Below are 20,949 nucleotides of genomic sequence, written 5' to 3' on the forward strand. Positions count from 1 at the left end.
AGGTCAAATTTACTTTGAATTAATCCAAAATATTCGGTTTGAAATTCTTATGTTTGTTTTATGTGCTATATACTAAATGGTCTTAGTACTAACGAAATGTTCTATTAGAGGGATCAAAGTTGCGGAGACAGCATGATTAATAATAGAAACTTAGGGGAACTCACACACAAACAACATGGCTGCCACATCGGGTAGTAGGTGAGTTCTGCTTTGTCTCTGAATTCTCAAAGTTCTTGTCGAAACGCCATAAACTTGTGAACTTTACATTTAGGAAATAATTCTGATGTGATTGTTACCGCTATTGGATTATTTAGACACACAATTGTTGCCTTAGTCGAACATAATTCTAACTTCGTACCTAAGAGTCGACATCAGGCAATCCAGTTAAGACCAAATCAATGGCCGAACGTGTTTATATTTATATATGACGACATTTCGTGGAAGTCAATTGACATAGCGTTAAATGAGAAATATATGTATCAAATTTGAAGATTTTTGAAAACAAAATTCAGTTTTTGTCTTGTCTGATAAATGTTAGATGTTGGAATTAGTTTTCTACGGCAATAACATTCAATGAATTGAAGTTTTGTACGTCTTCGTTTTATTTGAAAAAATAAAATGGTATTGACTATGATTGTTTAATTTTTTTTAATATTTTAATTACGTCCTGCAAATTCGAAAGCAAATAAACTGTAGTTTTTCTTTGTTAACATTTTCAATATAAAGTGAAATGATGCCTTGATGCCTCCCAGAATACTCAAAGTCACGATGTGGAATTTGAATTTTGTCAGTCGTATTTATGTTTTATTATTCAAATTTCAAATGTAGTGAAATCATCATAATTCCATAATGGGGTTGATAACTTGTTGAAATAGAGAGGAAGCCATGTTGCATATTTTTACTTCATGATTGTGATAAATTTGTTCGCATGACATAGCATTAATGGGTTTGAAGTGTGTTGTTGTTTACACAATCAATGGTTACTTTTTGACTAAGAGGACAGGGATCTGCCCACATCAGTTGCTAGCGTCCGGCACTCAGAATTTCCAACCAGAACAAAAAGTTGCTGACTGGCACCAATTTATTTGTTTATAATACACACAGGATGTCGGCCACTTGACTATCAATCTATTGTCCTTTTACACACAAGAACATTCACACGAAACAGAACTTGAATGAAACAAGACACCACAATTCCAAATCAACGTACACATGCGACATCGTCCTAATGTGTTTTATTTTATTTTACTCCGATTGACATTCTGTTAGTTATAAAAAACAAACCAGATTGGAATCGTACATCGAGATAATGGAAGGGAAGACAGGATAGTGTTAATTATATAAATAAATAAACAGAAGGAAGGTTTACCATTCCAGTTTAAAGCGTGGTGGTCGTCGCGCAGCACATGCTCGAATTTCATGTAAATAAACAATGTATTTTACACGCGTTGTATACGTCGCTATGAGTCCAATATCGAACAGGATGCGGCACGATGACTGTCGCATTTTAATATTGTGTAGGATTGCTCATGTTACTCACTGACAGGGATGCATTTTTCAATTAATTTACACTTGTTCATCACTTTTATCAAAGCAGATTAACTTTACATTAGAAGTTAAGTTAAATTAATTAAAGTACCTGGTAGTTAAATTGGAACTATTAGAATAACAAAATGAATATTAATTGCATCATGAATATTAATTAGTGACCTGCACTCAAATTGGGCTGGGCAGAACCCTGAGATGGTCATTCATAGGTCCCCTTTTGAGTAGAATGACTATTTTATTCATGCTGCCAGCAATGCATGATGGGATTTATTGTAGGGAAGACTTATACCATAGTTCTTAAAGGTCATCTTATGTCAAGTTTTGGTCAGTATAGCTCATAGATGCTGTAACTTTCAAATTTAACTTTTAACTTGGTTTTGCTGACAATACAACTTGATTGTCGAAGTATTATATATGTGAACAGTTGTTCAAGCATGTTTAATAAAATTTTACATTTCAGAAATGACCGATTGAATTGTCCATCCCACCCAGAAGCCACCTTAGTTGAAGATTATCATGCAGGGGACATGATATGTTCTGAATGTGGCCTTGTAGTTGGAGATAGGTGAGTTTATTTCTTCCAGGGTTTACGTTAATGCTGAATCTAACACATAGAACTGCTGTTCTCTAATTAGTTAATCTTCAGTTTTAGAACTTTGCACAGCTATCCCCAGAATTTAATTTAAATTTGTAGTTATATACAATTCATTTTAGTCCCCTTTGAAATGTAGTTCAAAAACAGGGACTTATATTTTCTGCGTCAGTCTGTCCATCCATCCAACATTTCAGACATGCCTCGGCCGATTTCATTCAAACTTAACACACACATATTGATGATCCAATTTAAGATGTCCGAATGGTGGCCATTGTAGCGTTAACAATTTATTAAAAATCAACATTCCTGCCATTTGAACTTGGTCTGGTCATTAAATCACAATAGGGTCCTTCATGCACATCATTTTGTTTTCTAGACTTGATTCAAAATGGCTGACTGATGCTCATTTTGTTTTTAATAAATGCTGTTTTTGGAGCCATATTGCTAACATGGCTAGACTGATCATGTTCAAACTTTACACATTCATCATGTATCATGTATCTGTTTCAAAATCTGATTCAAGATACTGATCATCATTTTTGTGCTAGAAATGCTTTATAAATATTGTTGGGAAAAATGAAAGAATCGCACACAAAAACTGACAATGACTTATTATTCCAAACGTTGCCATTGCCAAAATAGAATAAATATTATCCATCATATGTGGCAGTGTTCTCCCCAGGAATTTAAACCACTGTGGCGGACTAATTTGCATATGATTTGCATATCATTTACATAATAATAGAGATTGACCAAAGCACATTTACATCCACATAACAAACAACATATATTTTCAAAAACAATGTGGCACATATTTATTTGTTTCATTCAGTGTTATAAACACTATTCATTTGGGATATTAATGAGCTCAGTCACAGTGCAAATATTTTTTCTATTGGAGTCAAAATATTACGTTTCACAATTTAGAAGAGTTTGAATTTAAAAATGAAAAATTGTCAAATCAAAATGGAAATGCTGCAGACTATTAAAAACAAACAAACAAATAAATTGTAAAAAGCTAAATGAAACGTATTTGAAACGTTTCAGCCAGGAATATGTTCTCGACTTCCATGATCTTATTTACTACAAAAACATTCTCCTTCAAAAAATTTATCGTTATTCGTACCATCAGCTTCTACAACGTTTACATTTACAGTAATGAACGAACAAATAAAACTTCCAAACAATCATCAAAGTTACGACGTGACTTAACTTACTTCGTGATGTTATACACCGGTTATACCAATAATTCCTCATACTCAGTCATGCCATGAAAAAATTTTACTTATTTTTTTTATATGAAATAAACGTAAAATTTGAGCGATTATTTTTGATCACTCGATCGCTTCGGTGAAAAACAAAGACCGCCATGATAATTGTGACGTATTAGTTGACCGGCATGTGTCCTTTGACCCGATGGGTCAAAAACGCCATTAACCAATCAGAATACCGCCTGGTAATGCCGGCATAACCCGAAGTTTTCCGAATGGTAGTGATCATAAAAATTACATTGCGGAAGTAAAGCAATATCGTAGCACGATGTGTTGGTATGGATTTCAGATGAAAAATGCATGATGGTTTTCGAAATAGGTGATAAGCAATTTTTAAAAGGTAAAAGAAGTCTTGAAAGAAGAATTTTTACATGATTCGCGATGATAAAAGTTCAAATGTATTTTACCCAATCACGCAATAAACACGTTGTTTTTTTCTTGAGTAGCGTAAACAGATCGTGAACTCCGCTTTGCCCATGTTATATCGGGGTGGAATTGATTTTGAAAAAATGTTAGCTTTCAATCTAAAGACTGTGTCGATCGTTAAAGTATTTACTTACGAACAAAGAGGTGCTAATTTTACAAAATTAACTTGTATTGTTTATAAGCCACTACCACGTCGTGCGACTACGTCTATTGTTTACAAATTATAATCCACGACTGGCAGGATGCGTGTCGGTCGGTACGTCGGACAATAGTCCTGTCGGAAGCGTGGCAAGATCCCTGATAGCTACGTATTTCTTTCTATATTTCGTAATACAGTTCACAGGATGAACAATGAAAAAAGCACTGTGGCGGTCTTACTAATCACCGTGGCGACTCGAGACCACAGTGGCGGGCAGGAAAAGCAGCGTGGCGGCCCCGCACACAAATTGAATGCTGGGGAGAACACTGTGTGGTGTATCAAGGATTTAGGGTTTCTGCTTTACAGCATTGTACTTGAGATAAATTAATTCTCATATCCATGCAAGGTTATGAGTTTGATACATGTTGTGTGTATTTGTCCCTGTCTTCCGTAGGGTTGTTGATGTTGGCTCAGAATGGCGTACATTTAGTAATGACAAAGCCCAAAAAGATCCATGCCGTGTTGGTGAATCAGAAAATTCTCTACTGAGTGGAAGCAATTTATCAACGATAATCGGGAAACCAACTGGTAATGCTGGCTTTAATCAAGATGGATCCGCTAAATACCATAACAAGAGAACGGTACGATTTAAATCATTGCATTAATCATGGTTTTTTTTCTCTTGACTTGTGTCTGTGATATTGTATTATAAGATGTATGCACTGCGCCAGTGTTGTTTGCTAGTAAGAGCTGTATCTCACTTGCCTTTCCAAATAATTAGGACTTTTGGACGCACAACATCATCAGTGGTCATCACATTGCATCTTTGTCAGCAGTATTTCTATGTTGAAGCGTTTTCTGACATCTTTTTTATCCAAGAAAATTTCCAAATTTTGTCTTTATTTGAGACTGTATATCGTAGTAAGTGATTATGGTAATACCAGTATACTGATTTGGGGAAAATTCAGATCCACACGTTTATCATTAGAAACTTGTGAGTTTGTAACTTGCCTTCATTGATTTAATCATTGTGATGTTATTATTGAAATGTTTTGTGTTTTTGCTTGCAGATGAACAGTTCTGACAGGACATTATTAAATGCATTCCGTGAGATAGCTCAGATGGCAGATAGAATCAATTTACCCAAAACTATTGTGGTAATGTATTTCTTTCTTTTTTTTAAGATGGGCACAGCTAACTAGTGACAAAAAATGAAAAAGCACTACAAATAAGAGCAAATAAAATTGCTATCCTAATAACTGCTCATTTTTAGTCTCCGTTCGGACGAAGTCCGAAAACGGGGACATATAATTAGGTCTCCGTCCGTCCGTCCAGAGTCATATCTCAGAATCCCTTGGACCGATTCTGTTCATTCTTTGCATGTGCCTAGTACTTTATGTGGGACATATGCACATGCAGTGGTTTAGCGATTCGATTCAAAATGGCTGACTGGCAGCTATCTTGTTTTTTGAAAATGTTGTATTTTGGACATGCTTTGTCAGTTTTCATTCAAACTTTGTACACAGATTATACATGTTAGGATACATGTCCATGATGATTTATTTCACAATTGGATCAAAGATGGTCGACTAGCAGCCATCTTGTTTTTTGAAAATGTCGTATTTTGGACATGCTTTGTCAGTTTTCATTCAAATTTAGTACATAGATCATACATGTTAGGATACATGTCCCCGACCGTCCGTGAGTTCCTGAGTCTGTCCTTCCGACCGTCCGTGTGTCCATCTGTCCGTGCGTCAGTCTATCCAACGTAATATTTCAGAATCCTATGGACCGATTCCGTTCATTCTTTGCATATGCCTCGTACCTTATGTGGGACATGTGCACATGCAGTGGTTTAGAGATTCGATTAAAAATGGCCGACTGGCAGCCATCTTGTTTTTTGAAAATGTTGTATTTTGGACATGCTTTGTCAGTTGTCATTCAAACTTGGTACATAGATTATACATGTTAGGATACATGTCCATGACGATTTTTTTCACAATTGGATCAAAGATGGTCGACTGGCAGGCATCTTGTTTTTGTTTTTTTATGCGGAATCTTGGACGTGCTCTGTCAGTTTTCATTCAAATTTGGCACATACATGTACTTTATACATGTTAGGATGCATGTCCATGACAATTTGTTTCAAAATCTGGTCAAGGATGGCTGATTGACAGCCATCTGACTTTTTGGCCTTACTATTATATTTCCACAATTTATGTACCATTTTCATTCGTATTTGGCACATACATCATACATATCAGTGTGTTTCATAATCAGATCAAAGATAGCTGAATAACGGCTGTTTTTATTTTGGCCATATTACTATGACACGAAACACGTGTTTTGATGTAAATAAACAATCTGTTGTATACGCCACTTGGAACTCAAGTTTCAAGGACACGCTCGCGACAACCCCTCCGCTTTAATATGACGAGCACAAAGAGAACTTAACGGGGACTGTGTCATTTTCAATGACTTGTTAATCTCTAATCTTCTGTTTTAAAAACTGTACTTCTGTCCTGAGCATTTAAATTGGCGTTTCTAAATATACCAGTACTGTGAATTTAAAAATAAATTTGAACACACTACAAATTCTTGGTATTATGTTTGATGACATAGTGGTAATAAATGTACCTTAGCCTGTTCCCTAGTTTTGTAAACCACTCTCCCTTCATCATGCATTGTGTCATCAAACTGAGAATGTTCTAGAAAGTATCATGTATGATTTCATGCAAGCCCACAGGTTGACAGTTTTCATTTGAACTACTGAACATCAAAGTAAACTCTTGTCATTGTTCACAAAACTATATTTTTTTTTTTCAAATAATTTTGCTTGTAGCCAGTTGGTCATTGTACTATTTTGGTATAAAACCAAAAATTAAATTACAAAAAAATAGAAAATAGATATTTAGATTGAAAAGATTAACCAGTGTGACCAGTATATGGTATATATGCACCCATCTGTTGTGTTCATAATTACATTTATCTGCTTGTAATCCTTTACAGCTGGGTATGTTCTAAATACAATTCATAGTGTCAGATTCATAGGTTACCAAGGATATATGAACCACTCTTTTAATCTGCTTAGACTAAAATCCACAATGTAAACATTCTTTGGTTAAAATTTATTTTCAACATACATGTAATAATAATAATAATAATAATAATAATAATAATAATAATAATAAAAGAAATAGACATACCGGTAATAGAAATATATCTATCAGTTTATAGCAATAAAGATAAAATACCAACAACAAATAATGGTGCAAAAAACAAATTGGGAATAAATTGTTTACATTCTTTGCAAGGAGGGAGAAATGTATGAACACTTGTAATTATATTTTTGTTAGTACTTTTCATTAAGTATTTTAAATTTTTGTTTGTCATTTGTGATCTCAGTTGAAAATACACAGTTCATTTTAAATTTGTATTCACCAAACGAAGGAGTATATCTGTGGCGATAGTGATTTACTAATTGCCTAATTTGCATAGTCGTCACATTTCATTAAAATTTGGTTCATAGTAAGGTGCTCTAGAGTAATCCACAGAAATGATTAGTTTAAGGTTGAAAAACATGCATAATGATCATCGAATTATTAGCAAATTTCTGATCTTGAATAAATTAGACTGCAAACAACAATTGTACAATCAAATTTATTTTCTCCAAGTACTATACACTTCTCTGTTTGTAATGTGAATCACATTCTTTTCATGCTGTGTGTTACAAATACCAGACAAATATTAGTTGCCGAGCTTCTTGTTTGAAGGGCTAATATGAAATTTTGAATTCACTTTTAAATATTCCTTCAATACTCATGGGAGTTCTTTCTAAGCTGTCTTTGATTTTTACAGGATCGTACAAATACATTATTTAAACAAGTACATGAACAGAGGACTTTACGAGGTCGTAGCAATGATGCCATAGCTGCAGCATGTCTTTATATAGCGTGTCGTCAAGAAGGTGTACCCAGAACATTCAAAGGTACGTGAATTTGTCTCCTCTCATTCCATTGGAGTGATTCATGTTGATTCACTTCTAGAGCAGGACTATACAGTCATATGCAGATATTTTACTGAATCATCATCAGTTTTGTACCAAGCATGTTGATTTACTTCTAGAGCAGGACTATACAGTCATATGCAGATATTTTACTGAATCATCATCATCAGTTTTGTACCAAGCATGTTGATTCACTTCTAGAGCAGGACTATACAGTCATATGCAGATATTTTACTGAATCATCATCAGTTTTGTACCAAGCATGTTGATTCACTTCTAGAGCAGGACTATGCAGTCATATGCAGATATTTTACTGAATCATCATCAGTTTTGTACCAAGCATGTTGATTCACTTCTAGAGCAGGACTATACAGTCATATGCAGATATTTTACTGAATCATCATCAGTTTTGTACCAAGCATGTTGATTCACTTCTAGAGCAGGACTATACAGTCATATGCAGATATTTTACTGAATCATCATCAGTTTTGTACCAAGCATGTTGATTCACTTCTAGAGCAGGACTATGCAGTCATATGCAGATATTTTACTGAATCATCATCAGTTTTGTACCAAGCATGTTGATTCACTTCTAGAGCAGGACTATACAGTCATATGCAGATATTTTACTGAATCATCATCAGTTTTGTACCAAGCATGTTGATTCACTTCTAGAGCAGGACTATACAGTCATATGCAGATATTTTACTGAATCATCATCAGTTTTGTACCAAGCATGTTGATTCACTTCTAGAGCAGGACTATACAGTCATATGCAGATATTTTACTGAATCATCATCAGTTTTGTACCAAGCATGTTGATTCACTTCTAGAGCAGGACTATACAGTCACATGCAGATATTTTACTGAATCATCATCAGTTTTGTACCAAGCATGTTGATTCACTTCTAGAGCAGGACTATGCAGTCATATGCAGATATTTTACTGAATCATCATCAGTTTTGTACCAAGCATGTTGATTCAATATCGTGTTACCTTTGAATATTTATAAAAATGTTTGAAATGCTGAAAATTACATTATGATTTGGAAAACCAGAAAATGAAGTGCTGCAAGCTGAAGAGCATTAAATTGGGATGTAATGATTTATCTTTATGGTTTTCCTGTAGAAATATGTGCAATATCTAGAGTAAGTAAAAAAGAGATTGGGAGATGTTTTAAAGAAATTCTTAAAGCCTTGGAAACTAGTGTTGATCTCATAACAACAGGTGATTTTATGGTGAGTCATTTATTTCTCTTTATTTCACTTTTTCGAAGACCGAAACACAAGCACAGTGTATAAATGTCATTTTAAAAAGAAACTATTCATGGCTTGAAGAGCAATGGTCGTCGCGCCATGCATGTGTGACATTTCTGTTGATAAACATTGATTATCCCACAATCCGATGCGCTATTGTAATATAAATCTTGAGTTTGTGTTTTGATCTGGACGCAACATACTCTAATTGCCGCCGATGACTTTGATGCTTTCCAATCACCAACAAAATTACCTAGTCAAAGTTTGGTAACATCTCAGTTTGTATTCGTTGGTCTGCACAACAGTCAAAGCTGCCATCTTAGTTTATATGATTTCCATGTCTCAGGCATGCATGGTGAGAAGACCATCGCTCTTTAACATTAAATTTGGTTTTCTGTTTCAGTCTCGTTTTTGTTCCAATCTTGGGTTGCCATCCCGGGTTCAGAAGGCAGCCACTCACATTGCCAAGAAAGCAGTTGAAATGGACCTGGTACCAGGGTATGTATCATGAAGTTTTATGTTTGTATCCATCTTGTACTCACATGCATAGTCAGCTATCTAGGTGCTGTTTGCATATACAAAGCTAGCTGTCTAGGTGCTGTTTGCATATAGGCAGCTGTCTTAGTGCTGTTTGCATGTAGGCAGCTGTCTTGGTGCTGTTTGCACATAGTCAGCTGTCTTGGTGCTGTTTGCACAAAGTCAGCTGTCTAGGTGCTGTTTGCATATACAAAGCTAGCTGTCTAGGTGCTGTTTGCATATACAAAGCTAGCTGTCTAGGTGCTGTTTGCATATACAAAGCTAGCTGTCTAGGTGCTGTTTGCATATTCAAAGCTAGCTGTCTAGGTGTTGTTTGCTTATGCATAGCTAGCTGTCTAGGTGCTGTTTGCATATACATAGCTAGCTGTCTAGGTGCTGTTTGCATATACAAAGCTAGCTGTCTAGGTGCTATTTGCATATACAAAGCTAGCTGTCTAGGTGCTATTTGCATATACAAAGCTAGCTGTCTAGGTGCTGTTTGCATATACAAAGTTAGCTGTCTAGATGCTGTTTGCATATACAAAGCTAGCTGTCTAGGTGCTGTTTGCATATACAAAGGTAGCTGTCTAGGTGCTGTTTGCATATACAAAGCTAGCTGTCTAGGTGCTGTTTGCATATGCATAGCTAGCGGTCTAGGTGCTGTTTGCATATACATAGCTAGCCGTCTAGATGCTGTTTGCATATACAAAGCTAGCTGTCTAGGTACTGTTTGTATATACAAAGCTAGCTGTCTAGGTACTGTTTGCATATGCATAGCTAGCGGTCTAGGTGCTGTTTGCATATACATAGCTAGCCGTCTAGATGCTGTTTGCATATACATAGCTAGCCGTCTAGATGCTGTTTGCATATACAAAGCTAGCTGTCTAGGTACTGTTTGTATATACAAAGCTAGCTGTCTAGGTACTGTTTGTATATACAAAGCTAGCTGTCTAGGTACTGTTTGCATATACATAGCTAGGTGCTGTGTGCATATGCATAGCTAGCTGTCTAGGTGCTGTTTGCATATAGTCAGCTGTCTTGGTGCTGTTTTCACAAAGTCAGCTGTCTAGGTGCTGTTTGCATATACATAGCTAGCTGTCTAGGTGCTGTTTGCATATACAAAGCTAGCTGTCTAGGTGCTATTTGCATATACAAAGCTAGCTGTCTAGGTGTTGTTTGCTTATGCATAGCTAGCTGTCTAGGTGCTGTTTGCATATACATAGCTAGCTGTCTAGGTGCTGTTTGCATATACAAAGCTAGCTGTCTAGGTGCTATTTGCATATACAAAGCTAGCTGTCTAGGTGCTATTTGCATATACAAAGCTAGCTGTCTAGGTGCTGTTTGCATATACAAAGTTAGCTGTCTAGATGCTGTTTGCATATACAAAGCTAGCTGTCTAGGTGCTGTTTGCATATACAAAGGTAGCTGTCTAGGTGCTGTTTGCATATACAAAGCTAGCTGTCTAGGTGCTGTTTGCATATGCATAGCTAGCGGTCTAGGTGCTGTTTGCATATACATAGCTAGCCGTCTAGATGCTGTTTGCATATACAAAGCTAGCTGTCTAGGTACTGTTTGTATATACAAAGCTAGCTGTCTAGGTACTGTTTGCATATGCATAGCTAGCGGTCTAGGTGCTGTTTGCATATACATAGCTAGCCGTCTAGATGCTGTTTGCATATACATAGCTAGCCGTCTAGATGCTGTTTGCATATACAAAGCTAGCTGTCTAGGTACTGTTTGTATATACAAAGCTAGCTGTCTAGGTACTGTTTGTATATACAAAGCTAGCTGTCTAGGTACTGTTTGCATATACATAGCTAGGTGCTGTGTGCATATGCATAGCTAGCTGTCTAGGTGCTGTTTGCACATAGTCAGCTGTCTTGGTGCTGTTTTCACAAAGTCAGCTGTCTAGGTGCTGTTTGCATATACAAAGCTAGCTGTCTAGGTGCTGTTTGCATATACAAAGCTAGCTGTCTAGGTGTTGTTTGCATATGCATAGCTAGCTGTCTAGGTGCTGTTTGCATATGCAAAGCTAGCTGTCTAGGTGCTGTTTGCATATAGGCAGCTGTCTTAGTGCTGTTTGCATGTAGGCAGCTGTCTTGGTGCTGTTTGCACATAGTCAGCTGTCTTGGTGCTGTTTGCACAAAGTCAGCTGTCTAGGTGCTGTTTGCATATACAAAGCTAGCTGTCTAGGTGCTGTTTGCATATACAAAGCTAGCTGTCTAGGTGCTGTTTGCATATACAAAGCTAGCCATCTAGGTGCTGTTTGCATATACAAAGCTAGCTGTCTAGGTGCTATTTGCATATACAAAGCTAGCTGTCTAGGTGCTATTTGCATATACAAAGCTAGCTGTCTAGGTGCTATTTGCATATACAAAGCTAGCTGTCTAGGTGCTGTTTGCATATACAAAGTTAGCTGTCTAGGTGCTGTTTGCATATACAAAGCTAGCTGTCTAGGTGCTGTTTGCATATACAAAGCTAGCTGTCTAGGTGCTGTTTGCATATGCATAGCTAGCTGTCTAGGTGCTGTTTGCATATACATAGCTAGCTGTCTAGGTGCTGTTTGCATATACATAGCTAGCCGTCTAGGTACTGTTTGCATATACATAGCTAGCTGTCTAGGTACTGTTTGCATATACATAGCTAGCTGTCTAGGTACTGTTTGCATATACATAGCTAGCTGTCTAGGTACTGTTTGCATATACATAGCTAGCTGTCTAGGTACTGTTTGCATATGCATAGCTAGCTGTCTAGGTGCTGTTTGCATATGCATAGCTAGCTGTCTAGGTGCTGTTTGCATATACAAAGCTAGCTGTCTAGGTGCTGTTTACATATAAAATGCGAGCTGTCTAGGTACTGTTTGCATATAAAAAACTAGCTGTCTAGGTACTGTTTGCATATGCATAGCTAGCTGTCTAGGTGCTGTTTACATATAAAAAGCGAGCTGTCTAGGTGCTGTTTACATATAAAAAGCGAGCTGTCTAGGTGCTGTTTGCATATGCATAGCTAGCTGTCTAGGTGCTGTTTACATATAAAATGCGAGCTGTCTAGGTGCTGTTTGCATATGCATAGCTAGCTGTCTAGGTGCTGTTTACATATAAAATGCGAGCTGTCTAGGTACTGTTTGCATATAAAAAACTAGCTGTCTAGGTACTGTTTGCATATACATAGCTAGCTGTCTAGGTGCTGTTTACATATAAAAAGCTAGCTGTCTAGGTGCTGTTTACATATAAAAAGCGAGCTGTCTAGGTGCTGTTTGCATATGCATGGTCACCTTTTTACCCCCATGTACATTATTCATTTGCACTTTCCGAATTTGCTTTGGTGTTGTTTTATAACTTTCCTGGTTACTGTACTGAGTAATACTAATTAAAAGGTCTGAAAATTTGTATATTCTAAACAAGTTTAGGCATACCTACCTGTGAGTGAGTGTAATTGGGTCTAGCCTATGTGCAAACATGCAAGATAAGCTTGAAGCTTAGCCCATACTTTGTGTAGCCTGAACACAACTACGGTATGAATAAGTCAACTCCAGATTGAATAGGGAGAAGAGAGAATTTATTAGTCCCCGTTCGGACGAAGTCCGAAAACGGGGACTTATAATTCGGTCTCCGTGCGTCTGTGCGTCCGTCCGGAGTCATATCTCAGAATCCCTTGGACCGATTCTGTTCATTCTTTGCATGTGCCTAGTACTTTATGTGGGACATATGCACATGCAGTGGTTTAGCGATTCGATTCAAAATGGCCGACTGGCAGCCATCTTGTTTTTTGAAAATGTTGTATTTTGGACATGCTTTGTCAGTTTTCATTCAAACTTGGTACATAGATTATACATGTTACGATACATGTCCATGATGATTTATTTCACAATTGGATCACAGATGGCCGACTGGCAGCCATCTTGTTTTTTGAAAATGTTGTATTTTGGACATGCTTTGTCAGTTTTCATTCAAATTTAGTACATAGATCATACATGTTAGGATACATGTCCCCGACCGTCCGTGAGTTCCTGAGTTTGTGTGTCCGTCTGTCCGTGTGTCAGTCTATCCAACGTCATATTTCAGAATCCTGTGGACCGATTCCGTTCATTCTTTGCATGTGCCTAGTACCTTATGTGGGACATATGCACATGCAGTGGTTTAGCTATTCAATTCAAAATGGCCGACTGGCAGCCATCTTGTTTTTTAAAAATGTTGTATTTTGGACATGCTTTGTCAGTTGTCATTCAAACTTGGTACATAGATTATACATGTTAGGATACATGTCCATGACGATTTATTTTGCAATTGGATCAAAGATGGTCGACTGGCAGGCATCTTGTTTTTGTTTTTTTATGCAATATCTTGGACGTGCTCTGTCAGTTTTCATTCAAATGTGGCACATACATGTACTTTATACATGTTAGGATGCATGTCCATGACAATTCGTTTCAAAATCTGGTCAAGGATGGCCGATTGACAGCCATCTGACTTTTTGGCCTTACTATTATATTTCCACAATTTATGTACCATTTTCATTCGTATTTGGCACATACATCATACATATCAGTGTGTTTCATAATCAGATCAAAGATGGCTGAATAACGACTGTTTTTATTTTGGCCATATTACTATGACACGAAACACATGTTTTGATGTAAATAAACAATCTGTTGTATATGCTACTTGGAACTCAAGTTTCAAGGACATGCTCGCGACAACCCCTCCGCTTTAATATGACGAGCACAAAGAGAACTTAACAGGGACTGTGTCATTTTCAATGACTTGTTTTTAATTTAGAAAACAAAAGACATGCTCGAAAATTACACAAAACTAACTATAAGCTTTTTTTTGCAACCATAGGCAAATAGAATCTTTGAATAAAATTTCTCAATTGTCTAATCTGTTTATCTTTCATTTGCAGACGTAGTCCCATATCTGTGGCAGCTGCCGCTATCTATTTGGCATCACAAGCATCAGAAGAAAAGAAATCACAAAAAGGTATTGAAATCATATGAATGAAACAAGTGCTATCAAGTCACTTGCTATATACACTCACAAATTGAAAAAATATATGGTTTTAAAAAAGTTTTCTTTTCCTCTTCTTGTAGAGATTGGTGATGTAGCAGGTGTAGCCGATGTGACTATAAGGCAGTCCTATAGACTCATATTTCCCAAAGCGGTTAGTCTTTTCCCAGAAGATTTCAAATTTGCCACCTCTATTGAACATCTACCTCAGCCATAAAGATTAAACACCAATGACTGGACATGTTTCTTGTTACTCTCATCCTCTGTATTAGAACACTGTCACTGATTGATTACCTCATCATTGTATTCTATTATAGGTGGGGGGGGTCGATTATCACGATTATTATGTTGTCGTCCTTTTAAACAAGTCTCATGTACACTCATACCTCAAATGGAAGTGAATTGTAAAACAAGAATACAATTACTACATACCCATTTAAGGTTCTTACTTTGAGGGCAAAATTAAACTGATTATAAACTGTATCAATTTCCTTTGAAATATCTTCCACGAAACGTTTGTAAAATGAAAAATGTATCCAGTTCTAATTGTTGTTTTTACCAACGAGCATCCTCAGGCTCGTAAAAATTCTTACGTCCAGGAGCGACAGATTGTTGGCATTGAAAGTGCCAAAGGGGCAACAAACACTGATAAGGAATGTTACAAGGGAAATTGATGAGATATCCTTTTTCTTTAATTAGTTTATTTTGTACCTGCTGTAGCATATTTTCAATTTATGATATCATCTGTTCACAAAGTGACAAAGCAAGTTTGTAATTAACTCAGAAAACTAAAATTATTTTATTGTCAGAAGAAACCCAGAACTATACTCTTGATGAGTAGCATTTTGCATGCTCACATTTTGTCCTCAGTCATGGAGCTGGAAGTACCTGGAGTTGATCGCAAGTTATGTCTCTTCAAAATGACAACTGTAAAAGCATCAATTATTGGCTGGTTCTTAATTTTGCTATTTTTGTTGATAAGTAAAAATTGTTGTCCACATACAACTCATTTTTTCTGTGCCAAGTTTGTGAACATAGAAACCCAGTAAAATGATCAAAATAGCAAAATTTAATATATTTTTTTTCAGTATTAGTTAATCAAAAGTCAATTAGAAGCCGCATACCTAATAGAAGTCGCACCCATTCTTTTTGAACAACTGAAAACAAAAATTCAACATGTGTAGATGCTTTAATAGAAGCCGCATCCCTTCTGGTGTATTGTACCATTTTATAGAAGCTGCGGCTTCTAATACAGATTTTACAGTACTGATGAAGTATATTTTTCAGTGAATTTTGTTTTCAATGAATAATGTTATTTAATTGGATTGTATTCAATAACTTGTTTCTGTTGCACATTGTTTTCTGGGAAACAAATGCACTGATAATGTTAGCATTCATGCAATGTTGAAGGAAGATATTCTTTGAAACTTCTAAGTCTATTATTGGGAATTTTTTATGTACATTCATGTATAATTTGTTGGAAAAAAAAATAATACTTCACAGTCCAGTCGTTTTATTGAGGTCTTATGTGAAACTTATCTAAACCAAAGGAATTGTTCTGTTCAGGTGTCCAGTTTATGTAATGGTATACAGTGAAAGATATAGAAACTGAATGCTTTGGAATACTTAAACTTCTCCATATATAGTTTTTTTATATTAATATATAGAGTTAACCTTTTCATCACCAGACTTTCTCATCCAAATTTGTTCACACTTTTTTCAGATATTTTTCAAAATTTTTAGTTTTTACTCAAAAAAATTTTCTTTTTTTTTTTTTTTCTGAATTTTGACTAAAAATGGGACTAATTTGTGATCCAAAGAAGAAGGAACTAGTGGTGAAATGGAAAGATAACTAACTGGGCTGAAAGTCACTCCTTATCTTTATAGGTGCCTCTACCTCATTGCGAATATGTCATAACTACCAGATCAAGATTGGTTCCCAATCTAATTGGCAACCCTTCTTGTAAATTTGTTATCAATTGGGCAATCCTGATAAAAAAATCACTGAGAGTTGTCAATAACTTTTGAGTTATCAATGAAGAATCATTTCAAAAATTGTTGTTTCTATGACAATTAAATCCATATCTCTTCTGACATTTGGTTATTTTGTCAATAGAAATTTTTTGAAAATATGTCCATATCAACTGATAACACATAATTAATTGAGCATCGGCAAAACATATGCACCTCCTTGGTAGAGGTAATGACGTCCAGAGCAGTTTTAGGTTACAGTAAGCTTTTGTTTTTAATCTCCAGAAATGTTCCTTGCATGGCTAATATTTTAGCAACTTGGCTAATATGACATCTTTGCTATTATATCATTCAATTATTACTACAAGCAGATAAAAGATTTAAATAAGGTTAAAATGAGAACACCGCAAAGTATGCACTCAGGCAGTACAGGATCTCATTGACCTGATCTATGTGGGGGTTGATGTCATCACTGTGCTGCCTTTGTGCATACCTTTCCATATTCTTGCCTTGTACTGTAAAATGACTAATTTTTACTGGGTTTAAATTTTGCTGATTTACCATCTCAGGCATATTCAGTGAGTTTTAAATTCACTGTTTTATCATTTAGATAATGTGTTCTATGCCAAATTTGACATATTCACTGGGTTTTAATTTAGCGCATTTTCCAGTCAACGAAAATTTCCAGTTAGCAAATTTAAACCTAGTAAATAATAATAATATTTAAGCTTTCCAGTGAACTTATCAAAAGTTGTGATAGTTTGTCCCATGTTACTACGGTAATTGTATCATTTTACTCTTGGGAAAATATTCTCATTTTTTTGGGTGAATTTTAATATTTCTGTTTCTTGGGTTTATTTATGCAAGAGTGAAATTACCGGGTATATATAAATGTATTTCTATTGTTTGTGAATTTGTTATTTTTGATGAGAAAGTAAACGTTTTTCAACTTATAATAATTACTTTCAATACATTGTATTTATATCTCTTGTTTAAGGTAATATATATATAGAAAAAAATAAAAAAGTCATTGTCAATGACATGTTCCCGTTCCGTTCATATTTGAGTGACATATACATTCAAAGCAGATCATGACCGAAATGCACCTGCATATGTACAACACATTGTACTAAATCTGAACAAAATCCATCCATGCATGACTGAGATCTGGTTCCGGAATTGTGAAAATACGTGATTTTAATGCATTTTCGGTCTTAAAATGGCCATCATTCAGCTATTGTTAAGTGGATCATGAAACAAATGCACATATCTATTTGTGACATGATGTACCATGTGTGTGTGAAGTTTGAACTTGATCAATTCAGACATGTCTTGGATACGGATCCAGAACTGAATTCTTTAAGAAAATGGCCGCCAGTCGGCCATTTCAAACTTGATCCGGGAAAAAAAAAAATGACGTGCATCAAGGTCCTATTTTGTTTAATGTAAGTACCAAATTTGAACGAAATCCGTCCATGCATAACTGAGATACGGGTCCGGAATGGTGAAAATGTGTGATTTCAATGCATTTTCGGCCTTAAAGCGGCCGCCATTTGGCTATCGTTAATGGGATCATGAAACAAATGCACATACATATTTGTGACATGATGTACCTTGTGTGTGTGAAGTTTGAACTTGATCAATCCAGACATGTCTTGGATACGGATCCAGAACTGAATTCTTTAAGAAAATGGCCGCCAGTCGGCCATTTTGAACTTGATCCGGGAAAAAAAAAATGACGTGCATCAAGGTCCTATTATGTTTAATGTAAGTACCAAATTTGAACGAAATCCGTCCATGCATAACTGAGATCCGGGTTCGGAATGGTGAAAATGTGCGATTTCAATGCATTTTCGGCCTTAAAGCGGCCGCCATTTGGCTATCGTTAATGGGATCATGAAACAAATGCACATACATATTTGTGACATGATGTACCATGTGTGTGTGAAGTTTGAACTTGATCAATCCAGACATGTCTCGGATACGGATCCAGAACTGAATTCTTTAAAACAAAATGGCCGCCAGTCGGCCATTTCGAACTTGATCTGAAAAAAAAAATGACGTGCATCAAGGTCCTATTATGTTTAATGTATGTACCAAATTTGAATGAAATCCGTCCATGCATAACTGAGATCTGGGTCCGGAATGGTGAAAATGTGCGATTTCAATGCATTTTCGGCCTTAAAGCGGCCGCCATTTGGCTATCGTTAATGGGATCATGAAACAAATGCACATACATATTTGTGACATGATGTACCTTGTGTGTGTGAAGTTTGAACTTGATCAATCCAGACATGTCTCGGATACAGATCCAGAACTGAATTCTTTAAAACAAAATGGCCGCCAGTCGGCCATTTCGAACTTGATCTGAAAAAAAAATGACGTGCATCAAGGTCCTATTATGTTTAATGTATGTACCAAATTTGAATGAAATCCGTCCATGCATAACTGAGATCCGGGTCCGGAATGGTGAAAATGTGCGATTTTGATGCATTTTCGGCCTTAAAATGGCCGCTATTCGGCTATCGTTAATCGGATCATGAAAAAAATGCATGTGCATATGTCCCATATAATGTGTGATGTATGAGTGAAGTTTGAACATAATCGGTCCATGCATGTTCGAGATACAGGTGATCACGGACGCACGAACGGACGGACGCACACATGGCAAAACATAAGTCCCCGTTTTCGGACTCCGTTCGAACGGGGACTAATAAATATTCCATGAAATATGGGTTTAGTATTTGTACATTCATGTTATATCAGTTTCTTCAAAGATACCACATCTTGAATTCAACAAGTCTGAATGAAATGCAGTACAAAATAAACCTGGGTGTGCAGAGAATGACACAAGTTATATCTGACATGTTGTGTAACTTATTTAACCTGATAAAATGTGAAATTTATTTATTTGCAGGTTTTTTGTTTTATAACTTTATAGGAGTGCAATGTCCTATATCCACTACCGGTATATTCTATACCCTTAATGCAAATGTCCTATATCCACTTTTTCCCTATGATGCATTGCGCAAAACTGTTCTAAAAATTAAACACATTAATATTTTTGATATTAAGACTTTGTAGGCCGGGATTCCACTTGATGGTCTTTTTGAAGTTTGTATGAAATATTAGCAAAATGTGAAGCCATCAGTCGGTCAGTGGGAGGTAATAGTTATTGCGTCCTCATAGTTGGATTCACTTAATTCAAACTTCCCTTGAGAAAATACGGACATTGAATACACCATGTCAATTGTTGTATTTTAACATAAATACTATGTGTCTATTTCTTAAATATACAGTGAATGGCAGAAAGATGTATCTTAGTTTATTAATGTAAACAATTGTAAATAAGATCCTCGCTTTTATTCAAATTGTCAAGACCTAAAAAATATTTTCTATTTAGTTTGGGCGAATTACTTATTTCACCACTGCACAGCACCCTCTGTTGACAAAATCTTCAAAATTTGTATGCAAACTTATTGATATTGTTTTCAGACTGCAAAGTGGGGATTTCCCTAGTAAATTCAGCGTACATAATATCCCTTTCATCAGTATAGTAGCTACAGTCTGTAATAAATTGAACTTTGTCTTCAATACTGTCACTCCTACACTTATCACAAATCTTGTTCTCTAGTGGGATTTTAGGTCTGCCTACTTCTATTTTGAGTTTGTGACAACTAAGTGAGTAGTCTCAATTGAGACAGTAATCTAATATCTTGTCTATTATTTAACAGTTGTAGGTATTTAGCTGGACTAATATCACCTTTAAGTAGATCTGAGTTTTGGTCTCTTGATATTAATCAACACATCAGTATAATAGTTTTCTGATAGAGTACATTAGTAGAAACAGTCAAAAGATCAATATTGTACAGGTCTTTAATTTTGTTAATTCTTCTAACCATAGCAGTGGTTTTCAAATTCTCTAACAGCATGGAAATTAAAATTAATAGGACCATTGTTTTTAATGTTTTGGTAGTACTTGGCAGCTTGAATCTTTGAAATTAAACGTAGCCTGCCAGTTTCAAGCCTACAACCTATTCTACTTTTATTATTGTTCAAAATGTGCCTGCAATATTGTAGGTAGAATTTTTCAGTAACAGTGGTGTTCCACTTTTCTGTTTTAACTGATATACCCTATAACTCAAATGTGTTTAGTAGAATAGGCAACAGTAACATTTCAAAAAGTTTGGCTTTAGAATTACCATAAATATTAGC

General features: G+C 35.9%; 1 protein-coding gene across 1 annotated transcript; it reads left to right on the plus strand.

Annotated features, from left to right (window-relative positions):
- The first annotated feature begins 159 nt into the window (after nt 1-159).
- Nucleotides 160-17,693, plus strand: LOC100372475 (transcription initiation factor IIB-like). The gene is made up of 9 exons (XM_002736241.4): nt 160-198; nt 2,009-2,113; nt 4,434-4,620; nt 5,050-5,136; nt 7,838-7,967; nt 9,114-9,223; nt 9,645-9,739; nt 14,660-14,736; nt 14,847-17,693. The coding sequence occupies exons 1-9, from the start codon at nt 176-178 to the stop codon at nt 14,978-14,980; spliced, it is 948 nt and encodes a 315-aa protein (XP_002736287.1). The 5' UTR covers nt 160-175; the 3' UTR covers nt 14,981-17,693.
- Nucleotides 17,694-20,949: the final 3,256 nt, after the last annotated feature.

Source organism: Saccoglossus kowalevskii, chromosome 17 (genome assembly GCF_978046115.1).
Source record: "Saccoglossus kowalevskii chromosome 17, keSacKowa6.1, whole genome shotgun sequence".
NCBI lineage: Eukaryota > Metazoa > Hemichordata > Enteropneusta > Harrimaniidae > Saccoglossus > Saccoglossus kowalevskii.